General features: G+C 42.3%; 3 protein-coding genes across 7 annotated transcripts; 2 read left to right on the plus strand and 1 right to left on the minus strand.

The window, feature by feature from the left end:
- The first annotated feature begins 30 nt into the window (after positions 1–30).
- foxj2 (forkhead box J2) lies at positions 31–4,826 on the plus strand. 2 transcript variants are annotated; one of them, XM_079165255.1, is made up of 10 exons: positions 31–267; positions 517–918; positions 1,033–1,107; positions 1,230–1,307; positions 1,942–2,097; positions 2,173–2,644; positions 2,737–2,916; positions 3,033–3,167; positions 3,885–4,217; positions 4,372–4,826. In XM_079165255.1, exons 2-10 carry the CDS (start codon positions 580–582, stop codon positions 4,482–4,484), a joined length of 1,881 nt encoding a protein of 626 aa, XP_079021381.1. In that variant the 5' UTR covers positions 31–267; positions 517–579; the 3' UTR covers positions 4,485–4,826. The 2 variants fall into 2 exon arrangements, with proteins under 2 accessions (XP_079021381.1, XP_079021382.1); XM_079165256.1 differs by having other exon boundaries at positions 3,033–3,134.
- Positions 4,827–4,849: 23 nt separating this feature from the next.
- epn1a (epsin 1a) lies at positions 4,850–16,420 on the minus strand. Of its 4 annotated transcripts, none has more exons than XM_079165251.1 (13): positions 16,373–16,420; positions 13,637–13,798; positions 13,259–13,360; positions 12,709–12,867; positions 12,305–12,433; positions 11,846–11,966; positions 11,509–11,666; positions 11,228–11,299; positions 9,859–9,942; positions 9,058–9,343; positions 8,278–8,442; positions 7,823–8,068; positions 4,850–6,763 (listed from the first exon to the last, which is right to left on the minus strand). In XM_079165251.1, exons 3-13 carry the CDS (start codon positions 13,325–13,327, stop codon positions 6,306–6,308), a joined length of 1,947 nt encoding a protein of 648 aa, XP_079021377.1. In that variant the 5' UTR covers positions 13,328–13,360; positions 13,637–13,798; positions 16,373–16,420; the 3' UTR covers positions 4,850–6,305. The 4 variants fall into 4 exon arrangements, with proteins under 4 accessions (XP_079021377.1, XP_079021376.1, XP_079021379.1 ...); XM_079165250.1 differs by having other exon boundaries at positions 11,837–11,966; XM_079165253.1 differs by lacking the exon at positions 11,228–11,299.
- A 3,753-nt stretch (positions 16,421–20,173) lies between these two features.
- On the plus strand, positions 20,174–24,878 carry sbk3 (SH3 domain binding kinase family, member 3). The gene is made up of 4 exons (XM_079163878.1): positions 20,174–20,434; positions 22,352–22,499; positions 22,980–23,182; positions 23,793–24,878. Exons 1-4 carry the CDS (start codon positions 20,429–20,431, stop codon positions 24,567–24,569), a joined length of 1,134 nt encoding a protein of 377 aa, XP_079020004.1. The 5' UTR covers positions 20,174–20,428; the 3' UTR covers positions 24,570–24,878.
- Positions 24,879–26,344: the final 1,466 nt, after the last annotated feature.

A 26,344-nucleotide genomic window follows, 5' to 3' on the forward strand; every position in this document is an offset into this window, starting at 1 on the left:
TAATTCTGGTAAAGTCTGAAAGGGAGGGGAAGGAGAGAGGGAGAGGAAAAGGAAGCTCTCCGGTAAGTTTTTGTATGCATTTATCCAAAAGAACACAAAGTTTCACAAACCAAAGGTGTGACTGGAGGCCTTGCGTGGGGATCAACATGCCGAAGAGCGAGAGCTGAAGGGAAGGACGGACACCAGTTCGTCAGCAGTTGAGCACAGCTGATGACATCAAATATTTACAGTTTTGAAGGCCTTGGGCCTCGACAGACTACAAAAAAGGTAAGCAAGTCACTCTTCTTCCTCGTAAAATAGAAAGTGTGGGTGAAAAAGTCACATAGATGCTGTCACGTTCATCCAATGTCTTTGCTTGTGAGCGGATAGTTTCCACAGCAGCACAGTGTCTGAACTTGTTGAGTGGAAGTACAGGAACCCAATGGTTGACAGTGTTACATTACAGGCAGAGGGGGAATCTACTAAAGCCTTTCTGTGTGTGTGTGTGTGTGTGTGTGTGTGTGTGTGTGTCCAAAGTAAACGGACGTGTTGCTCCAGAGCTTCCTCTCCGGATTCCTCAGAGAGAGAAAAGGAGCGACCATGTCCTCTGAACTGAACTCCAGTCTCACCAGTATTGACTGGCTGCCTCAGCTGGGAATCAGCAGCCTGCGCTCGGGGAAAGAGAGAGGAGGAGGAGGAGGAGGCGGCGGCGGCGAGAGGGACAAGAAAAAAGACAGAGGGAGGGAGAGAGGAGACTTCCTACCCTCTCTACCGGACCCCTCCCATTCCAACTACAAAGGGAAACCCCCCCACAGCTATGCCACTCTCATTGCCATGGCAATAGCAGCTGCACCTGAAGGGAAGTTGAGTTTGAATGACATCTACACCTGGATCAGTGACACGTTTCCCTACTACAGCCGAGCTGGCCGCGGATGGAAAGTAAGTACTACAGTTACTAAAGTATAAGTTTGGAGTTCTTGGTTTGGTAATTTGTAATATTGGCTGGTGCACGACTGACTTATTACACTTTATAACACTTTGTGTCCTTAACAGAACTCCATTCGACACAATCTGTCCCTCAATAAATGCTTCAGGAAAGTTCCTCGGCCACAGAGTGACCCCGGCAAGGTGAACTACTTTTTTATAAACTTTTTATTTTGTGGCATTGTAAGCATATATGTGCTGCTTGCATCATGTGAGATGGATTGCTTAAAAGAGAGTAAAGCTGGACACTTGTACTGTATTTGTAGGGTTCCTATTGGACGATGGATGGACCAGCAGAGGCGAATCAAGTGAGGGCACTGAAGCGTCCCTATCCAGAGGAGGATGTATGTGGTTTGATATGACTCATTAACTAGCAAAACTATATTCTTCAAGCGTAAAATACCCCAAAGTGTAGAGAAACCACAAAAATACATTCTGGCATTTTATCCCCATATTTAACTTTTTACTGCACTACATTCACCTGACAGCTGTAATTAGTAGTCTCCTTTAATTCATTTTAAACTAAAAACGTGCTATAATGACTGAAACAAAACTCTTAACATAACCAGTTTTCGGTACCACAGTTTTTCCTGATACCTATTTACTTTAAAGGGTACTTTGAGTACATGAGATTTTGTGCATCCAGTGCAGTAAAATGATACATTTTCCAGAAAATAATGTCCTGGTTAATCTTGATAATGTGCAGTCAGAAGTTTTAGTAAGAGCTACTTTCTATGAAGAAATTGTTAACATAAAAAAAATGGTGGACATACATTTTTGGGGATAAGTCAGTATTCACTTACATTGCATTGGGTTGGAGGCAGAAATCTAAAAACCAGGCATATAAAAGCATGGCTACATGAAAAAAAAGATTTCTGTATTTTAATAATCATAATTTTGGGTGGACCAACACTTCTAAAGTAATGCTTTGCTATTGGATTTTAATACCTTTTCTACCTTTACGCTTTGCTGTTCCAGGTTCCTCAAACACCGGCGACGCAAGCCGAGCGAAGAGCTCCTCCTCACCAACCAGCCTCCCACACAGACCACCAACTTCTTCACACAGAGCAGCTGGGAGCCCTCCAGCAGCAGCAGCCCTCCCGCCCTGCCTCCCTCTCTCCTCCCCCATGCAAGGTAGAGTCACGTTCTCCCCTCCTCATCACAGTGCAGCTGGGCTGCAGCATCTAATCTAGTGTGTTATCTTCACAGCAAGCGTCCCCCTACATGCCGAGCCCCGTGTCCACTCCCCCCGTCCATCATCAATCTGTCTCTCCTTCGGCTGGGCTCAATCCCGCTGCCTCCACGTATTCCATCAATTCCTTCCCTCCTCGCCATCCATCCGGCCCCACTTTTTCTATTCCCGCTGCCTCTGCTACGCCTCTGTCTGCTGCCAACATGTGCTCTCCAGCGGCTCCCTCTTTCTCCGACGCCACTCTGTCCTTTCCTAATTCAGTATCTGTTCCCACTTTCTCCTGCGCTCCTAACTCGGTGCCGGTGTCTGTTTGCACCGGGTCAGGACCGACTCTTTCGCCTCCGTCTGTTGCTGCCCCTCCTGTTGTCTCTGTAAACCCCTCCACTGATCCTCTGCTGCGTTTCACCTTCGATGAGATGAACTTACCGGACTTGTATGCGTCTTTCAAGTCTCTCTTCAAGACCATGCGGGAGAGGGGAGGCTCACAGTGTAAGTACTTTGTGTGTCCATTGACTCTATAAAGTATACATTAAACACGTGGACGGTTTGGATGAAATACTTTTCTTTTATGCTCTTTCCAGCGGATGCTGCTCCTCTGGCTATTCTGAACAATGACACTACACTCCACACTCCGACTCTGCTCCCAATGTCTCCTCACCCTGCACCACCTGCACCATCAGCACCATCAGCACCACCTGCACCACCTGCACCACCTCCAACAGCTGGACACCCTCCTCAGACAGAGCGCATTCCACAATACAGTGAGTCTCATATTACCTTATCAAGCCCAGAAAAGCTTGTATTTGAGTTAAAAGCAGCAACACAACACAGGAACTATCACTGCTTTCTAAAGTTGCCTTCCTCTCCTCCACTTTAGCGGTGCCAGCTGACTGGTTCATTAACCCAGATTCTCTGAAGGAGAGCTTCCGCATTGCCAGCAATCTAGACTGGGCAAACATTGACCTCTCTGGTCACCCAGGTCTGTGTCGTTTACCAGAGTCTTGTTCAAAGGGTCGGTTCACAAAATCACATATTCTCTCACCTCTGGGGGTTGTTTGGGTTTTATCTGCTGAGGTTTTGAGATATATTTTTTTATATGGTTATACAGAACACTCTTAAGACTGTGAATATTAGACTCATGAATACAAGAGCTGAAATGTGAAGTCCATCAGGCAAAATTAAAGTTATTTTTTAATCATTGATTCATCATTTTTATAGTAAAAACAGCAAACATTTTCTTCTGAAATCTGAAGATGCTTTGATTGTGTCTTATGTGATAGCAAACGGAACATCTTCGGACTGATGGGTCAAATAAATCAAGAAGATTCCCCCATGGGCTCTGGGAAATGATATTGGGAATTCTATAGCAAACACGATTGACTGATTCATTGAGAAAATAATGTGCAGATCATTCAATAATGTCAAACATCTGTTAAACGCTGTGAGTGCCACAGTTACAGGGAGAACTCAAACCTCAACAGATGAAAATGAAGACAGCTTCACAGCTAGATGTCACTTTAACAACATGTTTTGTCATTTGCAGCTAAAGTAACAACTTTTACACACATTTTATGAGCCAGAACGTGTAGTTGGTGGCAGATAATGACATAATGAATAACGTGATTATTGAGATCTTTGCAAAAGGATAGGAATGTTGGGTACAAACATCTGTATTTTTTTAAATATTTCCCTTTCTTTGTACTAAAAGGCCCTCACTTTCTGTCACTAGACCTGCTGGAGAGCATGCGGCAGGCGGAGCTCAGCGATTGGGCCCTGGACCCGGCGCTCTTCACCTCCCTCTGCGACTCTCTGAATCGCTTCTTCACTCACAGAGGCATGATCACATCCGGGAATAACTCCCCACTAGCCCTCGGTGCACCTCACTCCGTACAGGTCCCACCGTTCACGTCCAATCCCCCTCCTACCCTCGCCAGCCTCACTCACCCTTCACCCCTCCCTTACTCTCCCATAGTTCACCCCGCCAGTGGAGTGCAGCCGCCCCGGAGGGCTCTGCACATGCAGGGACAGGGCCTTCAGAGACCACAGCCCGCAAACACAGCCGGTAAGACCCAAACCCTCATCTTCAAAAACATGATTTTAGTTGTTTGTTTTTTTTACTTTCAGAATGTAAAGGAGAAGTTATTTAAATAGACATCAGTTCCTCACTTCCTTTTTGTTGTGTGCTACCTCAGTCAACGTTTCTCTTTCTGTCTCAGCTGGGATGCAGCATCAGTCTATGACACCACGACAGCGTCCTCCATTAGTGAGTCTGCACAGCAACAGTGAGGAGATCCAGGATGACTTTGACTGGGATTCTCTGCTCGGCTGAGCCGCGCCGCCTGCGTGGAGAAACGATTACGACAGAACTTTTCAGAGAAATGTGGCGTCTTCACTAAACTCTATGCGGCGGCTGCATCACTCGGAGCTTCTCAGAGAGACAGTTTGGGATCAAGTTTGTCACAAATGACTGAACGCTGTATTACAGGGTGGAAAAAGTTGTAAAATTGTTCGCCTTTATTCAAATTCATACGCTGTAATAACGTTTAGCTTTTCTTCTGCGGGTAATTGGTAGGGTGTTTTTCTTTTGGATTTTAGATTCATGAACATGTAAAATGATTTGTGTCACAATAACAGAAAAAAATAAACATATGTGATTTAGACATTAACTACAGAGCAAGCATGAAACAAGCCAAACCCTGTGTTTTTGTTTTATTTCATAAATTCCTTTTGATTTTTTTTCCATTTTACTTCTCAAATGTGAATGTTCACAGTCATCACCACACAAAATTCAACCTTACCCAATAAAAGAGATATTTTTTCTTGTTGATATAAAATAACAATAAATTCATCAAACTAAATTAAAAGAACAGCATGGAGCACGTCGTCAAGTCCCATTTTTTTTTTCTTCCTTTCATTTGTTGAAACAATTGTCTTTTTTTCTCCTCCCTGAAGGAACGAGAGATGAAACATGTGGACAGTGGTGCTCTGGGACACCTGGACACCAGGGATCCCATTTGAAATGTGATTGGAAAAAAACTAATGCTTCTGATTAACAAAACAAAAATATTGTGAAACATGATTGGCAGAGAAATGTGTGACCCTTATAATACCTCATTTGAAATCCCAACATGACATAGTATTTATACAAGTGACAATTTTTAAAAACAAAAATAATGATGTCATTTCTTCCTTTCTGAGTCACTGAAATAAGGTCTGACACGGGAGAAAATTGGAGACATATTGATAGATTTACACAGAAACAGGCATTTGCACTATTGCATTCTCACAAATAAGCATTCATATTCACATTCACACATTGCTGCAAACACACACATTCAACACACACACACACATTCAACACACACACAGACCACACACGTCAGAGCTCTCTTTTTAGTTTTCTACAATAATAAGGGAAAACAAATAAGCATTTGATTTAAATGGCATCATCGTGTGATTTTCCTTGTTTATTTGTTCCCAAAAAAATTTGGGAAAAAATAAATTCATTTCAACATTAAATTAAATTAAAAGTGAAATAGTTGAAACGATTTGACCACATGGTGCCTGAAATGTTAATGCAGGTTTTTCAGTCCGTCTGGAGTTCATTCAAAATGATCCTTCATGCTCTCGTTTCATTTCAGTGATTCAGTGTTTGTCTTCATTCTAGAGGCGGAGAAGAGGAAGAGGCGGGTACAGTTTCTCTGTTCAGTTTGTTAGTGGCTATGTCCCGTCTCCCTCCACCTCTCTCTCAGTGCAGTAATATTACAACAGAGTAGAGTGACACTATTAAAGAAGCCTCCTGCTCTCACGGACTTACCTTCATCTCAAGATAGGACTGAAACAAACACAACATGAAGATACGATACAGAACAGGATTAAAACAAAATAAATAGATTTCTATTTCCCGCCCACAAACAACCCATACTGAAATGAAAGGAACTAAATGTGGTAAATTATTCTGAAATAAAATAGTGCTTTTTAAGGAAAAGATAAACTGAATTTTTTCTTTTTTCTTTTTTTCTTTAAATATAGAGATGTACACATTTTATTTCTTTTTGGACACAAATTGTGTTGATGGGAGTGAATGAGGGGGGCAGCAGGTACGACAGAGGAGGTTGAAACGGGTGAGCAGAGTAGTGGTGACACTTCCTCAAAGGAGAAAAGGGTTGGTGCTCGCTCCCGTCGTTCCTCCACCTCCCATTGATCCTCCTGCTCCCATCACTCCTGTTCCAGTGGGCCCACCCAAAATCAGCTGAGGAGGTGCTGCGGGCCCCAACAGAGCTGAACCTGGGGGGGCCATTGGCGAGAGCCCGCTGAAGGGCATGCCCATGGGGCTGGACTGCATCATGCCCAGGCCCATACCCGGAGCCCCCATTCCCACACTCATTGCCCCCAGGCCCATTCCTGGTTGCACCATGCCCAGCATGGGGTTGGGAGGCACGGGACTGGAGCGGAGGCCGCTCAGGCCAAGTGATGAGGGCTGAGGTGAGATGGAGGTCATGGGTGGAGCCACGCCGAAAGGGTTGGAGGAGGCCGGTGTTGGAGAAACCCCCCGACTGGAAATGGTGCTGCCTGGAGTCACTGCCATGCCGGGAGCAGGAGAAGAGCCTGAGAGTCAGAGGTGACAGTTAGGCAACACAACAGAGTCTTTTGATATCTGCCAGTACATTATATTCAACAGAATTTACTTATTTTATTTCTCTCCATCAATGTTTTCAGATCTGGAAACAATGTCAGTTAATTGATTCGTTAATAAACTGAAAATGAAATCACAAAATATTCTGATAATCAAAATGCTAAACATTCATTAGTTTACGCTTCTAAAGTGTGAATATTTTCCACTTTTCTCGGTCTTTTGCGACTCTAAGCTGAATATGACTGAAGGAGCCATGAATTTGATTTGTGTTTGAGTGAAATATGCCTCGTGGTGTATGGTACAGGCCGAGGACAGTCACATGACTTTTAAGGTCATGCCAGTAATCAGTGTTGCTGATCGAATAGAAGCACATTCTGACTGTGCTCAGACAACATCGTGCGACTGTTTCTTTTAAATTTGTGATAAAAACTTATTGGAAGTGACGGACACTGGTGAGAAAATCAACACATAAAAAGTATATTTAAAAACATATTCTTTTATAGACCAAGTGAATAATCTAGAAAATAATTGGCAAATTAGTCGATAATAAAAATAATTGATAGTTGCAGACCGGCACCAAACTGTTGCAATGGGATACTCATACAGAACATTCAATTTAAAGTTACCAACTATTAATTCTGCAACACTTTCCTGTAAATTATTTACTTTCCCTTCAACAATATTTCCTTACTTGATCATTGAAAACATTTCCTGAACATCAAGTCACTGCTCTTTCCCGAGAGGATCAGCTTTACACTCATTTCTTGTTTAAGCTTTTAAAGGTTTCTTGTACAGCATATCTCGTATTGTACGTCTTTTATAGTTGCATTGACATTTCCCCCAAAAAGCTTTAGCTTGGAGCAACTCCAGAAAATGTGAGAATAGTTCGTCTGTTAATCGTTTGCTTTTGATTTGGGGTGTTCGGAAGAACCCCGTTTGTTTTAGCCAAACTCTCTCCATACTTGTGAGTTAATGGCAGTGCATTGTGGTACGAGACATTTAATTAGATCTTCACGACAGCTGTCACTAACCTGTGTTCTGGAGGAAGGGGTTGTGTGCAGAAGAGGAAGAGATGATGGAAGGAGGCGGCGGCTGTTTGGGTTTGGGTTTAGACGACAACAGGGAATCCAGATCCACCAGCGCTGCGTTGGGGCCGAGGAAGGACTCGGGAGTCTTACGAACAGGAAGTGAAGGACCAAGAGATGAGAGGTCAAAGGGCACCGGGGAGCCTGTGCTGTCATAGCCTGTTGCTGGGGACCCTCGTCGCTCTGGGTCTCCTGAGGAGGAAGAGGAGGGTGAATAGAAACCGTAAATCGTATTACAAAATAACACAATATAGAACTGCATTACAACAGACGAGGGTGAAATGTAGGACAAGACAACTGTTGTGTGCATGCAAGTGTGTGAGATGTAAAATCCCTTTTTTTAAAGTGTGTACCAGTACCTCAGTGTTTGTGGGTCTGTGTAGCTTTAGGTGTGAATGTACCTGTGCCATTTGTGTGTTTGGCGGTGCCACTCCAGATGTCGGAGGTGACAGGGTCAGAGACAAGGACAGGCCCGTCCCTTGCCCAGGGGTCTACTGGCCCCCCCGAGGAGGACGTGCTGGGTGGTACTGGGGGACCCCAGGGGTCGGCACTGGGGGGGGTCACAGCTACAGGGGAGGGGAGGAGGAGACGCAGGGGAAGGGGAGGGTTAACACCACACCGTACATTTACAATCCACAACAAAGTAGGGAGCAGGGCTGGGTTCCAACACTGGTGTTTCTCTCCTCGACCTCTGCGGTCCCACTAACTTGACAAGGACAGGTGAGAGCAGATAGTTCTGTAGCTGTCCACCATGTTACTTTCACCCCACTCAATATCTGAAGCTCAGTGGAGGTAAAGGAGAGATGATAAGCAGCTACCCCATTCATGAAAAAGGCACAAAAGGGTGAGAGAAGAGACAGCTCTGGTTGAGACACAGCCAGTCAGTCCTGAGTAGAAACAAGAGGATACAAATCCCTGCTTTAGACACAGAGGGAGAATGGATTTAGCATGCTTGCTTTCCTCGTCACAAACTGAAAGCATGCGAGTGTGTAAGATACGACAGCATGGTGACATGAGAGAAAATGGAACATGACAGGAAATGGAACGGTGGAGTGAAGAGGAGTAAAGGTCGAGGTCTTCACATCCTCTTTGATCATCAGAGCAGGACACGCTTCTGCTTTGATTCCCACAAACCTGCCCGGCTACAGGGTTGATATGCGACCAGTGTTGTAGCGGCTTACCCGAGCTGCCCCAGGGGTCGACGTTGTTAACCCGGTTGGACGTCTCTCCCCAGGGGTCCGGAGGTGGGGCTATAGTGGGTGGGGCCCCCCCACCCCAGGGGTCAGAACTTGTAGGGGATGTGGGTGACGCTACGCCCCACGGGTCTGCGGGGGCTGCGCCCCACGGACCTGAGGCAGCAGGGGCAGGAACTGTTGGGGGAGGCGAAGGGCCGGCAGAGCACACAGTGGCGGCGGTGGCACCGGCGGCCCCCCAGGGGTCCGCGGCACTCAGTTCCATTAGAGCCCCCTGTGCAAGAGAATATATTATGGACTACTGTTCCTACAGCGGTATTTAGGAAATTCACAAATCAGAGAATTAGAAGGAGACAGAGAATTGCAGACCAGACATGCATACTTCAAATAGATAGTGAAAGAAATAAGATTGAACTTGTGACAATACAGTCTTGGTTCCTTGTCTGTGCGGCGTCAATGTTGACAAAACTGCCACAAGATTTCTATGATTTTATTGTGCTTACAGTCACAAACACTCATTTTTAAGGTTTGAGGGCAATCTGCAATCAGCACAGAGACATTTGTTTGTTAGATTGAGACTGAACTAAGCTAGTCTATCATGCCAGTTCAAGAATCTTAAAGTTTGACCAAATTTAAAACAAAAAGTTGAAATCAGTATCAAACCCCAAAAAGGATACAGGCAATCAGAATATACCTCACCCGTTGGGTACGTGTGCTCCTTGATCTATTCAACTGAACATGCTGTAGTTATGAATATTACCACAGACGTCATTGTTATTTCACACATACCTCCTCAGGCTTAGCTTTCGCCCTCCTGCTCTCCTCGAGGGCCATCTGCAGTCTCAGGTCATCGCCTCTACGCAGTCGCTCTTCCTGCCAATCAGAGATACTGATGTCAGCAACCTGAGACACACAACCTCGGAAAGCACACCACAGGTACAGATTTAGGATCAGTTTACAACTCCACGATTTAAGTCTGAATTGCTGGGAGGGGAAACTGAAAACCTGATCTTTAAATCATCGTCTTCAGTCAACAGAAAATGAAGAGAAATCAACCAATCACGGCATTATTTATGAGTTTGAAATGTTCCGTTTTCCACAAATCAGATGATGCTCGACTTCACAAAGAAAATAAGCTCATCCAGGACTGCGGTGACATGGCTACCCAAAATAAAACAGAGCTGTAGAAGCGTTGTGGCGAGGTTTAGAAATGGATATGATCTGAACCATCACAAACTGAGGTGTGGTCAGTTCACTTGCTGACATGCTATTGGCTGATCTTAATCTGTTTGTGCTCCTCGTGGTTCACTTGCTCATAATACTGTGGGTTAGGAAAAAGTACCAGTCACTTAGCTAAGCCCAGTCAAGCACAGAAAGTTACAATAAAGAAAAGGAGTGGAATTGAATCCAAGAAAAGAAAAAGGCCTCTATCACCCCTTGCAGATCGCCCCAGGACATCCCTACCAAATACCACCTTTTATCCTACCTCTCATAAGGAGGATTGAGTATGAAAACAGCAAAACACCGACTTATCCATGAGGAGACGGCCCTCTCTGCTACAGGAATCAAGTCTTACGCATTGTGCCACTAAGCAACAATAACATCAACCTTTAAAGTGGAGTATGTGCAGGAGTAGTTGATCACTTGCATACAACAGGCTAACACGGTTTGCACTCGGTGAACCCGGTACGAGGAAGTGACAACAGCAGGAGACGGGTGGAAGGAAAGAGAGCATGTTGAAATCAAGACTACAGTTGAATGCATGCTATCAGAGGAGGAGGACAGGAAGCAAAGAAGAATCAATGCTTACAAACCAATCAGTGTGGAATTTAGTCAATTAGGATAAATATTTGCCAATGCCATGCAATCTCAAATTCAATTAGCGTTAATCAATTCTTTGGGTGTTCACTTTCGACATGTTTTATGAGTGAAAACTCCATCATGGAAAGTGACACTACACCAAACTAAATGATCTCAAAACAAGTTACTGCAGTCTGATGCAAATTTGTATCTTGAAAGACTAAACACATGACAAATATGAGCGTAGATTAATTGATTGATCGATGCTTGATGTGTGTTTGAGAAATTCCAATTGACAGAAAGACAGATAGTTGATGACTGGATGGCCAGTCAGCAGGGCACACTCTCTGCCCCTGACCTTTTGTTGCATCTCTTTGCTGAGTGTGATCGCATAGCTGAACTCTGCGTCCTCCAGAGGGTCCTTGCTAGTCTGGGGGAGGTCAGGCATCACATGGTGAGAGCAAAGCTAGATGTATGTCGAGAATAATATCAGTAATATCCCTCCGTGTACACAGGCGGTCCCACATGACTGTACAAACTGCAAACTTAGCGGTAGTTAGTTACAGTTGTGCTTTAAAGCTTATCTTAGGAAAGCATTAATGTAGCCGTGCTTGTCTTGAATATGCTGCTTTGTGTTACCTGCTCTGCCTCCTCTTTACTCATGGCTAAGGCCAGCTGGAGCTGCAGGTCTTCCTCCCCAGTGCTCTGTGGCCAGGCCTGCTCAGGGTCTGCCCCTCCAGAGTGGGAGCCCACTGACAGGCTGCCCCCCAGGCTGGGTGCTGAGGGAGCTGAGGAGGCTGGGGCAGAAACAGAAAAAAGCATATGCACAGATGAGAGCTTGTATTAGGCCATCAGCCACTTGGAGCTAATGGCCTTTTAATGCTACTGTGAGCCCACCTTTCTCTCAGGGTGTAATAATGTAACTTTGGGCATTGGTTGAATCTTTTAAAACATCTATTTTAAGTACCAATCTCACCGCTGGAGGTCTGTGCCATCTTCTCTTTGGTTTTGAGGGCGTGGATCCTCTCCTCTCTTAGTCTCTCTTCATCTTTCAGCAGCGTCACCAGCTGTTTGGCTTTCTCTCGCACGTTCACCCCCTGAAAAAAACACACAGGCACACAATCACATGCAGCAGTTTTTTTAAAAGTAAATATTATATTAACAGACATAATTTATTTAAATTACCAGGGCTGCTTTTACCCTGCACACCATATTGTTAGTCTAACAGTTTGTTAACAGTTAACAGCCGATAAAAGCTTTACCGGCTGGCTTTGTTTGCACCAGAGGTCATAAACTCGTTGTAAAATGTCCTTGAATGACTCAGATGTGGCATGTTTGACAAAGCGCGCCTGCATTCCACAAAAGTGGACCTTACTCGCTAATCACTTTCAATTTTCTGTGCAGCTTTGTGGACATTGGGTGTGTTTTTTTGTACCTGGTCTTTGCCGTCCCTGTCTATGAACTGAAAATCCTTGAGCGTCTGGACTGCGTATATGTTCTCTCGACACTGTTGGGCAACACGTTCTGAACCGGTCTTGATCAGGTACTCCATAAGAGTCATAGCCTGGTGGGAATATAGATCACAACCAATGACCAACTGTAGAAAAGGTCTGGAAAATCAAGTAGTAGAAATGCAAATATTAAAGCAGTTTGTGGGCTGTTAGATTCCACATCCATCTCATTTCCTACACCTATACATCAAACACTCAGTAGTTTACTCTGTAGTTGGCAGTAAAGCGACATTTAAGATACTTCTGGAGCATCATCATCGTCATCCTGCATCCTCAGCGACGGGTGAAGTGTTGCACAACATTTATTCCCAACTTCACAAACACAAACCTTGTACACGTGTCTCCAGTTCTTGCCGTGGTCATTGAGGCGCTTCCACACCATGCTCATGATTTCCGAGAAGGCCACAACATTGTATGTCAGATCAGCGATCTCTGACATCAGAGAGCTGCTGGGACCCCACGGGTCATTGGATGTCGCCTCTCTAACCTGGACGACAACACGGGGAAGGGACAAACTTCAAATCATCCTCCATCCAACCTGTCTGTGATGAGAATAATTTCGGGACGATACTTTGTGACATTTTAAATGGTCCGAGATGTTCCGAGTAGCCATGCAAACTCAATAATGACACAAGCCGGAGAGAGAGGCAACCCTAATGAACAGATAATGATTCGATTTAGCTCATTATGTTTAACCAGGGGAAAGAGTGAGGAGGTGGCTTCCAATTAATATTAGATTATCAGCAGCTACGTTGTGTAATATAGTACATGCCAAGCAGATACATGGGCTACATTTAAGCCATATGGGGTGTGTGGGTGTAAGAAAAGAAAAAGAGAAGAAGAAGGAGAAAAGCCAGATCAGCAGAAGGAAACACAACCTTGATTTCAGCCTCTGAATAGTTGTGGACGATGTTCTTTACTTGTCGCCGTAGCGATGAGGTCGACATGGCAACGGTCTGGCCGTCGGTTTCTGTTGCAATCTGAACAGAAGAAGAAGAAGAAGTAAAATATAGTTAGGGCAAAACAAACAGCGACACGAGGCACAGAACATCGGTATTTTAAACAAAGACAAATGAAAAAAAGACTCTTAAAAAGACTCAAAACGACCATAAAAAGCTCCAAAGACTAGAGAAGATGTATGCAAGGGTAAGAGTCTGGATGAGAGACCTTGAGAAGAACAATCAGAGTGTGAAAGAGATCATTGTGAAATGTGACTGCTGCAATGAACAGGGGAAGGGAGACGGCGTCACAAACACCTGTTACACAAGAACGATGCAGAATACGGGTCGCTCCTCTCGGTGTCTTGTGGTTTGTCTGGCTTGTGTGCCACTCATTCACGGAGTGCTAGTTCTCAGTTTGTCTGTTTCTTCCAGTGGCAACATTGGGTCCCAAAACCCTCAGGCGCAGGGAGATGAAAACTACGGAGCAAGATTGAGATGAACATTAACAAAGAACCCCGAAACGCACTGAGAGATCACTGCCAAATCACAACAAACAGACAACAACGGGCTCAAACTTAATACTAGGTCTAATTCTAACACAAGCATTAGAAAATAAGGACAAAGCAGATATTCAGCAACAAAATCACATGACCTGTTGCTGATCCACATGCCTAATAGTCTCAGATACAACATATTAGTTATATACTTCATCTTACTTATCAAAGTAAAGTCATGAAGCCCTTTTTATTCTCTTAAGAAAAAGAGTTAAGACTCTTCCTGAACTAGTAATAATTGTGTCGTTTCTCACACTCATACCAGCGGGACTCACAAGGAGCAGCATGTTTTAGGAATAAGATATAAACATGTAACCATTTACTTCATTTCAGATGATAAAATCTCTTATAATTAGATTGATAACACATCTTGAACTCATATGACCTGGCTCTAGCATCCAGTTGATTGAGAGTTTGCATAGGATGAATTACTCCAACAGTGTGGATAAAGACACGGGTCATAACAGTACAGACTTTTTATGCCAATAGATATTATGCAAATATGAACTTAACAAGACAAGACGTGCAAACGCATCTCAGAACATACAGTTCAAGCTCCCGTTACTGCTACATTACTTAGCTTTCAACAAGAGCTTGTGTGTAGAGTGAGCATGTTATAAGCAAAGACTGGATGATAAACAAGTGGGGAAAGAAACATTGTCTTGTGCAATGAACGATGGATTCTGTTAGCAGGATTTTAATGTGACATTAACATCATGGAGTCCTGTGTGCTGCTGGTAGCAGTGTAACGGCATGCGGAGAATGATTTCGTGGCACAATATTGGATCCCTCCGTGGGCATTGTTTGTATTTGATTGCTTACGCAGCAGGCTTACACATTGTTGCTGACCACATGCATCCTTTCACTGACAACAATTTGAATTTTCTCACCAAAATAATTGTTTATAATTCTTTTAAAACTTGAATTCATTCTGGTCGTAGCAATGTAAAAAGCAACGTGCTTTATACCCGTTTCTCATAGTTTTAAATAAACTAACTTACTTTATGCCTGTGTACTGTTTTCAATTTCAAAAAGTTAATTAATTCAATAACAAGAACGAAAATGTTTAGAGAATCTATGCATTTGGAAATTACTATTGGTTCAGTTTGTAAATATACTTTGGTGAACCAGACATATGACAAATATGCTGTACTACTACAACGGTGCTGTATACTTTTAAAGTGTTTTAATGAAAGCCGACACATACAGCATAGCATGTCAGTGTTTAGATTTGCAGGTCTGACAAATAGGAGACCATGTTACATAACTGAACATAAGGCAACTATTGCAAAAGTCAGTCCAGAGACTCCTGGAGCTCTGTATCAAAGTTCAAACACATCAACTAACCCTTGATAAAGGAACATACCGTGCCTTTTGTATCTCAGGTTGTCTCAAATATCTACACAATCTGTGACAAACATCAGGTGGTTTAATTAAATAAGTTCAATTTCTGCTACTCTGAAACACCTGAGGGACAAAAAGTACACAATCACTTTATCGTGTAGTGTGACTGACAGAGGCCTCACTTAGATCAACAGACCGCTAACTAGATTATTAAGTACCAAGAAATCACAGACACGCCTGTGTTATTATGTGCAGCTTTGCATAGACAAACAACAAGGCTAAGAGTTGTCACTAAAGCTAAGCTAACGTATCCCCCCTATCACTTGCATGCAGTTGATGTTGAACAGCCCCACGAAGAAGTTACCCACGCCCTGTTTGCACAAACAGATAACGTTAACAACCGACAACAACCGTTAGCGTTCCCTGTCACACCCAACGTTACCAAGTTAGCTAACGTAATGTAACATTAAGAAATCAGAGTACTGACGTTATGCTAGCTAACCAGCAACCCGGTAACGTACGTTGGGTGTCACACACACAGAGCCAATGGGTACCCTGACATTATACACAGCTGTCAGAAAATGTGTATGCGGAAAGACAAGTGTTTACGAGCAATTACTAAAAAACTAATTAGCCATCAAACGTTATCATCTGGTACTGTTAGCCTACATTAGCCACTTAGCAATAGAACTCTACCATTCTCACATAAGCTAATCGAAACAGTTGGCTAACACTTTGACACCAGAGGTTTGGAGTAAAGTCTGGGTGAAGTATGAAGAGACGTACAGGAGGGTGTAGCTGGGTACGAACTGGCAGACAAACTAACGTCAAATGAAATCTAATATTCTCGTCACAACATCGAATCACACCTCTTACAAACGGACGTTAAGGTTTACCTGCCAGTTTGACTGATAAAAGAAATCACTTGCTGCTCTCTTGTTGCTGCTAGAAAAGATTAGCTAGCAAGCTAGCAGATAGCTAGCTAGCTCCTGCTAGTTAGTTCGCACCAGGACTGCTAAACTGTACACGCTTTAACAAGGACACGTCCTGCTTTAGGACAGAGTTGGATGTACACATTTAAATCAAAAGCCAAAATGTCAATAAATACTGACGACACACCATAATAAAAAAATCCAATCAAGTGTGTACTGACCCTGTTGTAGCTTGAATGTACGAGGAGATGGCCGAATTTCCGCTTCCGTTCTCGACTACAGGAAAGACCGCACCCCCTGTAGCTTTGTTTTGCTGTGATGGTAGTAAAAGACTCATGAATAATTAATGACCATTTTAACAGTCAAAATTAAAAAAAGTCCCAAATGAAAAGATGGTTGAAGCCTTCAAAAGAGAGAAAGAGGGACGCAACGTTTGATTAATTGTCTGGCCTAAATTCCTTATTTATTCAAAATCCACCCACTGTCTATGTAGGGGGAAGACATCACACCCTCGTTCACGCTCTTGTGTATTTTTGTAAAATTTTAAATTGTTAATTTTGGTGTACTTTCATACAGGCCTATCAGAGGTAAAATGACTGGCCTTAATTGGGCCAAAAACCCATGAAAGACATCATTGTGAGTGTTGAGATATTTTATAGTTATATAACTTCATTTTAAAACCAAAACATAAACATTATTTCTGTATTCATTTGTGATAATATATGTGATAATATATTAAAAGCCTTAAAATTGCCCTTCCATTATTTCTGATTTAGTAGCCATAACTCATTGCCTGTGATTCATTATGATCTAAACTTATCTAAACTTTAGACATTGTTAAAATGGTGCCCTAAGTCAAAATGAGACATTATCACCATTGTCACAATCAGTATTGCCCTTGTTAAAATGTGTGTAAGTTATATGCCAGCTGTACTTAAACTGTCCTTTGAGTGAGCAGCCATACAGCTTAAAAATCATCCTTTCACACACAAGGCTATTTCTTGAATTCATGTTTGCTATTCAGGCAATGGAGCTGTAAGTTACACACTTTGTCTTTGCACAAATAGTTATAAACACATCATGTTTATTCAGTTACTATGACTGCTCATCAAACAAAAGCCTTTTTGTTGGAGACTCATAAGCAGGCTGATTGATTATCCTCAGTGGTTTGAAACTAATCTGCAGCCGGTCACATCATATTGAGTCATACAAAACTGAGCAACATGTATTTCACTTTTAAGTTCAATCTTACACAGCCTTGATTAAATTCAGACCAACCTCGATCCAAAATCACTCTCTGAACTTCATTAGGAAGGCATGACACTGTGTGTGGTTTCTCCTCAGTAATGTAATAGCACACACCGTCCACAAAGAGGCATCGTTGAACTAATTCTAACATCAAGTGAAACCAGAACAACGTCCCTCAGAGTTGCCTTTTAAGTGGATCCATAAATATAACATGGTAAGCCCCATAGATCAGAACAACACAGTAACAGCTGTGGTGCATGTGTGTTACAAGCTCCCCTTTTATCTTCCAACTCTTTATCCTTTCATCTTTGCCTTCTCTCCAGGGATGAGGGGACTGAAGGAATCATTGCAGCATGACTCAAGCAAACTATATAACTGCAATGTACTGTTGATCTGCTTTGGAAACACTAATCTCATGAAGACAAACAAACAAACGCAGGCAATAAGATCAGGCTTAAAAGCTATTTTGACATGTGTTGCTCCACTGTTATGTCACAGAGAAACTTTATATTTCCTTTATGTTCACTGAGTAGTTTTAGACGGCATGGTTGATCCGAGGAAACAAAATCAATGTTCTGCAGTGTGATATCAAATCAAAAATCTAAATCTCCATGTAAATCTATGAATATATATGTTATTCTAATCATTCAGATCATCCGTTTGTGGATGTAAGTGAGATTCATTAGTTTGCCTCACGATGAAAATTGGATGCACATGTTAGCGAAACAGAATGATTCCCAAATGAACTAATGAGAACATCTTAAGAAACTAATGTAATTCAGCAGTCAAATCTGGTCCAGATGATGCTCATAGATCTTTGTGCTTCTGTATCTGCAGCTTTACTTTATCATTTTAACCAACACATGACCCACAGCATGATGTTCCTCAAAAGTGTGCTTTTTATATGTCATGTTGTCTTCACTGAGAATGAATGAAAGATTTGGGGTTGGATCTAATCATTGTACCATGACATTGTTATTTATAGGAGATGTCATGAATTACATAAGAAGAAAAACACTAGAATATAGTTATTATAAAACCAATTCTCCATGAGATTTTTTTCCATATTTTCCAAACTATGTTATTTATTTTATTGCACTGGTCTCACAACACTTACCAGGAAATTGAAACATTACGTTACCTGTTCAACTAGTAAATCGCTAACAATTACGATTTTCTAAAGTTACATATTATGTCAATTTAGGACATAATATATAACAAAATATAGGACAAAATCTTGCAGTCTCCTCTCAGTTAATATATCATGTGCGTTGTACTCGCACACTATATATCTAAAGTGCAAGAGTTGAAAGATAAGACCATCTCATCTGTCCAGTAAGCAAAAACAACTTCCTTTTTTAGAACTCAAAAGAACTCAAAAATACGAACGTGTAACCAAATAGCAAAGACGTAGATTATATAACTTGACAGTAACTGTCAACAAAGCTGTCCTGAGTGTGTGCTCTTGTGCATGTGTGCAAGACTCCACATTCATTCATGTGCTACATTCACGTAGTATACGTTTGTGTGCGTCTAAGCTTTACATGAATGTGTTTTAAGCCCTGCATTTGTGAATGAAAGTGACACTCTCTTGGCAGCAACTTTATTGAAAGTGATGAAAGTTAAGTCCGGGTGGTGGTAAGGTTGTCATAGCAGGGGCCAAAGGACCCTATGGTGCGAGCACAAACATGGAAGTACACGTTGGTCACGGCCAGCCACATGACCACAGCAGGGGTAGTAACCTGAGCGGGGACCCGCCGTCGTGATGGCAGCCAATGTTTGTGTTACATAACAAACAGCCATTGAGCCAGTGGAAAGAATAGTCCTGTAGTACCAAGGGAAATCTATCTGAGTGGACAGAAAGAGGAGGAGGGTGTCGAGGCTATGGGAGCTGGAGATGAGGCCTGACCTGCAGCTGTAGAAAACAGAGCTGGCATGTAGACAGCATAACACAGAACGGAGGTGTTTTGCAAGGCATGGTTTCAGCTGTTAACTGTTCGCTGCTAAGTGTCTGATAGTAGGCAATGGTATGCATTTGGAAAGAGATCAAGCAAGATGGCTTTTCTGACAAGAGAGTTGAAGATGAGGGGAAATTGTCGCCTGATGATGTAAAAAGAACTTGCACATAAAAACCTTGAAGATGTTCTTCATGTAGACTCGAAAGAATAAAGGATGTCATTGGGAAATTTAATAAACATCCTCCTGCAGAGTCAGACTATAGTACAGGAGGAAAGAAAGGTGATATTGGACAATAAAGTGGCATGCTTAACTGTACCCAGTAATCCCAGTAACATTTAGGGATCACGGGTACAGCCTTTTGGCCTATTCCGATCGTTCCAGCATACCTGTTGATTAAATGAGATCCTATACTGTGTGGGGAATTCCTGACTCAGACTGGCTGAGAGGGTGAGAAAGACTGAGATACGTGGAAGAGGAGGAGGAGGAGGAGGAGGAGGAGGAGGGGGGTGTATTTGGATTTGCAGAAAGTGAGTGACAGTTGAGGAGAGGGGAGGAAGAAGAGCAATGGGTTAATGTGGTCAGGCTGACTGACAGTTTGGAAATGGTGGTATATTAACACTGCTGTGTAGTTGGAGGGAGGCGGGGGTGAGGGGGGCACATGGCAAAGAGAGAGAGGTTTGAAATGCCTTGTAGCTGGTTCACTCGTATTTGCCAGCATAACAGGAGAGTGGCCGAGATAGAGAGAGCTGGCACAAGAGAAGGAAAACAGAGGGAGGGAGTCCAGTGTGTGTCTCCTGGGGAGAAGCATAGTCAATATCCAGGTCTCCTGCAAACTTCTATGAGCCTCCTCTATAAAGCTGCTGTGCTTCTGAAAGGACCCACGGAGCACAGGGGAAAATATCAGCTTCAATTCCAGTTTAATTAACAGCCTAGCAAGGGGCACACAGTTGAGCTCCAGCACAGAACAGTATTAGCTCGTTGCAGTGGCAGCAGCTTGCCAGGAGTTTAAGTCTTTAGATGCTGAAAAGAGTCGAGAGAAAGTGAGCAGAGATCAACCAACTGAACAGAAAATGACAGTAAGTATTGCACTTTGTTCCTGTGAGCGTGAATCTAGCTGCAAAATGTTTCATGCAAAACCTATATGACAAGTTCATAAAAACATCACAGTGTGCGGCAAAAAATCAAACAGAAACAATGGCAACTAAAGCATGCAATTATTTCCTGTGTGTGCAAACCGTTGGGGTTTTATGTATCATATTACAAGTGTGTATTTGTGCAGCTATATGTTGAGATGACATGCAGCAATGGCACAAATGCATTGGAACCTTTTTTATTGCAAAATTACCGTGAGGCTGCAAAGGTTTGAAATACAATGTCGTTGAGAGGATTTTCAGCTTGTAATGTTGAGCACTTGTACTGGACTTCAAATTTGTTAATGGCTTTAGCTCATGCAGAGCCCCTTTTAAAATCTCAGATCACTTGTCGCTTGATACCAAGGGCCATTAACTAATAGGGTTTGATAAATAATCACCTCAGTTCACAAGGACACAGCAAATATCAGGCTGCACCTGGTGCAGCAAATGCATCTGTGACGGTTAATGTATCAGAGCCTCCAAACATAATAAACTACATTCATTTTAAATGTGTCATGAGAGGAATGAAGAGCTGACGAAGAATGTAATAATGTGATAACCCGGACAAGTGTTAACAACTCTGTAGACGAAACTCAACTGAGATTAGAATTTTGGAATTTAACACTGTGCTTTGAGTTCAAAACTGTGAAGATGAATGGACATAAACATGGCTATATTTTATACATCTTATATCTTATCACTATAATTTAACTTCTGCACTATTCTATGTCTATAGTGCCATTTTTATTTGTGTTTTTCTTGTTATATATATATATATATATATATGAGCATTGGTGGAGGGAGCCTGAGAGAGCTGAGATCTAAGATTTAGATTGCCAACAACTGCGTCTCTGTTATTGTTGTTTATATGACAATAAAGAATGAGATAATAATATAATTCTATTTGTCCATGTTAGAAGTTAAATTAAAGTGCATTTAAGTCTATGCGTTACTTTTACCATGAGGCTACCTACAGAGAACTCATGTTTGGAAATTTGACTCTTTTTGCATTTGAAAATTGTCTCAAATGCACTGTTTTCTTTAAATGTCTTATTGGTGCACAGATTACATTACATTACAGTCATTTAGCAGATGCTTTTATCCAAAGCAATACAGATACATCACTCTATATAACATTGATCCTCAAGCGGCCCATCATTGGCTCTGTGCCAAGCAGCACTCTCAGACTGGCTGAAACCTGCTGTCTTATTTATGGCTGCACATCAGATCCATTTATTTGTGGAGCAGTTAACTCATAAATGAGATCCAGTTTTGAAGTGGCTGTCATCTATACTGTATATATTTAAATAACTCATATAAAACCTAAAGAGTCATATGGCACCATTTGATCTCGTGTCACCATCAGAGATTTATTGGTGATTGGAAAATGTCAATGCTCAGAAAAACTCATCGATGTTACTGCAATAATCACCAGAAATGTTACATTTGTTTGCAGAGACAGAGAAACAGGCGTAATTTATTCAAAATGAATATCCCCTCTATAGGACAATGGAGATCATGTCAGCTCTGCAGAAAGTCATAACATAACAAAATAAATGTTCCACTAATCTCTGCTGGGATGGCATGTGGATGGTTATTTAAATCTGATTATGCAAGCAAAGAACTTAAAGAAAACAACAAACCTCACGAGAATACTATTAGTGACATAGTATTATTGTAACCAATGATATATTTGAGATTTACAGTTGTAGAAGGTTCAGGTGACGGATTCAGACTTCATTCTGTCAAGCAGTGGATCTTCTTCCTCTTTGACGCCACTGAACCAATCATCAGTACCATGAATATGGATTTATTTGTGCGTCTGTGTGTGTGTGTGTGTGTGTGTGTGTGTGTGTCCAGGCTGCAGCAGCTCAGGAACTTGACGAGCGATGTTACCTGTCGGCGCAGTCCATGGTCAATCTGAAGGTATCCGATCACTTCCAGGTGGTAAAGCTCCTGGGAGAGGGAACCTATGGAAAGGTCATGTTAGCCGTACACAGAAAGAGAGGTTAGTGCAAAATTCAAGTTCGAAGGTCATGACCATCTCATTTCAGTCAGTCTGCAAGAGTGTAAGAAATTGCCATTCAAATTTCCCAATCCTAATATTTTAAATTAAGACTGATTAATTAATTTAAACTTCTACTGCCAAATCTAATATGGGTGAAATGGTAAATCTCCACTTCAGATTTCTTTAAATGACACATGTCAGGTGGGGTAAGCGGCGCAGTAACGTGAGGAGAGATCTGTCTTTTGATAGTGTTCACTTAACCTTTTGCACTTCTGTTGCTGTAATGAAGCGCTTTGGGACGTTCTCTGAGATTAGGTTGCTGCACCTGGGGCTTAGCTGCGTAACAGAGTCGCCCTAAAGGGGAAGTTATATTTGTTCACAGTGTCAATGATGGAAAACACTCGCATATCATCGCTGATGACAGCTTTTTGACCAAAGCTAGATGTTGTAACACATGTTGTCTTGCTTCACCCCCTTCAGGAACCCCTATGGCTCTGAAGTTCTTCCCCCGTCAGTCCACCTCGCTCAGCTCTTTCCTGCGTGAATACAATCTCTCACTTTCCTACTGCACCCATCCTTCTCTGACACGGGCCCTTGGCATCTTCTTTTCCACGCCGTCCTACTATGTCTTTGCCCAGCAAGCTGGTCTATACGGTGACCTCTACAGTGTGATAGTGTCAGAGGTCAGTGTGGCTGATTTGTGGCATGAAATGTGCTGTTAATGCCCTGCATGGCGTGTCCAGCCTAACATACTGTTTTCTTGTATAATGAAGGGTGTTTCCTCTAGTTTCAGCAAAACAAAAGCTAAAATGTTGGGTTGCAACCACTACATCTATATCCTACTAATTCCCATCCATCCATTAGCTATAGTAGCTTGTCAAAAGGCTTACACTTAATGTCTGCAGTGTGGCTTTCTCGTAGGGATTTTATGGAAAATGTAGTTGCTGACCTTGCCCTTTTGAGCTCTCATTTATGTCAGCAAAAACTTGAGACATGCTTGATAAAGGTTTCCAGCTCGCCCTCCTCTGTGTTTGTGTCACTGCCAGTAACATAATAGAGTACTGATAAGAAGAAGGGCACCCTGCTCTCATGGAAGTGAACTAAGTAAAGCGAGGGTTTCCAAGAGCGTCAGCAACCATTTTTGTGACGTAGATTTTGTTCATCTTTGCGCCAACGATGTTCTGATCGCACCTCACCATCAAATTATCAAATATGTAACGCTGTAATACGTGACGGAGAGTATGTTTTCTGATGTTGAGAATGCAACTGACCCAGTCTGTCTTTCTCTTTTAGGTCGGGGTGGATGAAGAGTGTGTCCAGAGGGTGATGTCCCAGCTGAGCGGTGCCGTTACACATCTCCACTCCCTGGGCTTCGTCCACCGCGACATCAAACCTGAGAACATCTTCCTGTGTGACAGTTCCTGTCGCTGGGTCAAACTGGGTGACTTTGGCCTCGCCCGGGCCATTGGCTGCACTGTTCGTGCCGTCTGGTACGAGTCTCCCTTCTGCACTCCTGAGGTGGAACCTGGCAAGGAGGCTCAGAAGGAGAGGGAGTGTGATGGGACTGAGGAGGAGCTGGAGGACATTTGGATAACGGTGGAGCCATGCATTGACAGCTGGGCCCTCGGTGTACTCGTCTATTGCCTCTTAACCGGCTGCTTCCCCTGGGAGGAGAGCACCCACGACGACCACGGCTATCGTAGATTCAAGGAGTGGTTCGAGCGTGAGACTGAAAAGGAGGAGAAGATGAGGGATGGTGAGTGGAGGGGTGAGGAGGAAATAGGCAGTTATACAATCATGGAGGAGAACCAAAGGGACAACCCTCCTCCCTCACAGTTTGAGGGCCTCAGCCCACTAGTGATGACTCTTTTAAAGGAGCTGCTCCACCCTGAACCCAAACACAGAGGGAGCCCCGAGGAGATCCTGAGCTACCTGGGAGGGCCGTGGCTGATGGAGACAGAGATCGAGGAGAAGAGGAAGGTAGACGAGGCAGAGAAGGAGGCCAGAAAAATAAGAGAGGAAGGCGGTATACAAGAAGAGCTAGTGAGGGAGGGAAGAGGGGAGAGATAAGCTTTGAATTTATAAAACAGTTTTAGGTTTTTAATTAATGTAACATGTTTGAAAAACATTGCAGCAATGTATTTTTGTGTATGGTTAAAGATTTAAATCTAGTGAAAACGTATATTCTATAAGGTGCTATATTTTCATATCCTTCTTTTTACCACTTTCATTGTAGTTGTGTATTCTACTGTGTATATATGTGAATATATGTGTTTAGAATGAAAAGAGTCTAGAAAGTATAGAAAATATAAGAAAAGTTTGAAACTAAAAGTTGTATTATGGTGCCTTTAAACATCTGTATCGGCATTTTGTAAAATAAACTCCCTGTAATAACTTCTCATGAGAAGCAGTTCATGAGTTACACATACAGTGTCGTATCAAGTAAATTATATAGATCACGCGCAATAACAATGATGTATCTAATTACACGATTGAGATAATTAGCATTTTAGAATAATACTTCATGGTTCATATACAATTGTAAATCTGGAGTTGAACCTCTGAACACCAAAACACCGCACTGTGAGCACACTCTACTGCTTCTATTGTCACTTCAAGCCCCCAACAACCTGAGCTCGCTGATCTTTTTGACTGAAATATAAATGTTTGTGATGCAGGACAGGAAGGGATCAGAAGACAAAAAAGGGTTTATAAATGATGTATTATGAATTAAAAATAAACGTAATGGTAAACGTAGCAATACAAAATAAAGTAACAATTTGATATGATTAATGCAAGTGACCAGATAAAATAAGCTATAAGATTAAGCTGTATGTTACATGGTTAACGTAGTAGGCTCTTTCCCCTGTAAATAATTGTGTAATGTTTTAATAATAATAATAATTTAGTAATACAACAATGTGAGCTATAAACAAGGCAACAATTTTAAAACATAACACATCGCACACAAATGTTTTTTAAATAATCATTGATAACTTATGAAACCTTTACAAGAGACTATAGAAAGTGTACATATGGAAAGAAGTGACATCTCTGACGTGGTGAAGCAACAGGTGCTGCAGACGAAGCACATCTAAAATAGGACTGAACAATACAACCTGATAGTGATACCAGCATGATCTTCTTCCAAGTTTAAGTGATGCAAATCCAGGGCAGAGTACGACCTGCAACGAGAAAACCTGATGTCAGAAACAGAGCTCAGAAACAAGTTTATTGCAAAGTAGGTCTTTACATACAAGGAATTTGTCTTGCGGGTTAGTGCACAACAATGTAGAAAAAATACAAGATAAAATGTAAAAAGTACTGCAAACAGTCAAGAAGAAATGTATACAGAAAATATGTATGTTTAAACAATTTATAAAAAAAAATTGTTCCCCACTGAAGCTAAAAACACCTCTATTATAGCATATTTTATTGTACTGAACTTGGATACTTGTTGACATGTTGACGGTAAAACAAACCTCTCGTGAAATCTTTATGCGTGACGGGTTGATCTCCGTGGGGACATTTGTCCTACATCTGTCACAGGAAAATTACCCGTTGAAAAATCACCCGCATTCCTGAAGCAGTGCTTCCAAAAGAATGCGTGAGTATTGCTTACAGCCACTTTGCACACTTCTGGCACCGCTGAATTATGCTTTTGATGTTAACAACCGTCTACCACTGTAGATGCAAAGAACTTGGGAGCAGGAAAATACAACTTTGAAGTGACTTATATTTCACAACGGAGGGAGTTGTATTTACTACCACTGCCATAAGTAACACTAAAATGCATCATAGAAAATGTATTTCAAATTGCAATGTGCCCAATGTCTCAGTTTCAA

This window comes from Pholis gunnellus (assembly GCF_910591455.1).
Source record: "Pholis gunnellus genome assembly, chromosome: 8".
NCBI lineage: Eukaryota > Metazoa > Chordata > Actinopteri > Perciformes > Pholidae > Pholis > Pholis gunnellus.

Excerpts from the sequence above, each read along its gene's own strand:
- sbk3 (XM_079163878.1), top strand. Across the intron at positions 22,500-22,979 it reads AGCCGTACACAGAAAGAGAG|GAACCCCTATGGCTCTGAAG; the intron begins GTTAGTGCAAAA and ends CACCCCCTTCAG. Across the intron at positions 23,183-23,792 it reads ACAGTGTGATAGTGTCAGAG|GTCGGGGTGGATGAAGAGTG; the intron begins GTCAGTGTGGCT and ends TTTCTCTTTTAG.
- foxj2 (XM_079165255.1), top strand. The coding sequence starts at position 580 with ATGTCCTCTGAACTGAACTCCAGTCTCACCAGTATTGACTGGCTGCCT. Across the intron at positions 2,098-2,172 it reads TCTCTCCTCCCCCATGCAAG|CAAGCGTCCCCCTACATGCC; the intron begins GTAGAGTCACGT and ends TTATCTTCACAG. Across the intron at positions 3,168-3,884 it reads ACCAGAGTCTTGTTCAAAGG|ACCTGCTGGAGAGCATGCGG; the intron begins GTCGGTTCACAA and ends TTCTGTCACTAG.
- epn1a (XM_079165250.1), bottom strand. The coding sequence starts at position 13,327 with ATGTCGACCTCATCGCTACGGCGACAAGTAAAGAACATCGTCCACAAC. Across the intron at positions 11,667-11,836 it reads GACCTCCAGCGGTGAGATTG|CCTCCTCAGCTCCCTCAGCA; the intron begins GTACTTAAAATA and ends TTTCTGCCCCAG. Across the intron at positions 9,344-9,858 it reads CGAAAGCTAAGCCTGAGGAG|GGGGCTCTAATGGAACTGAG; the intron begins GTATGTGTGAAA and ends TCTCTTGCACAG.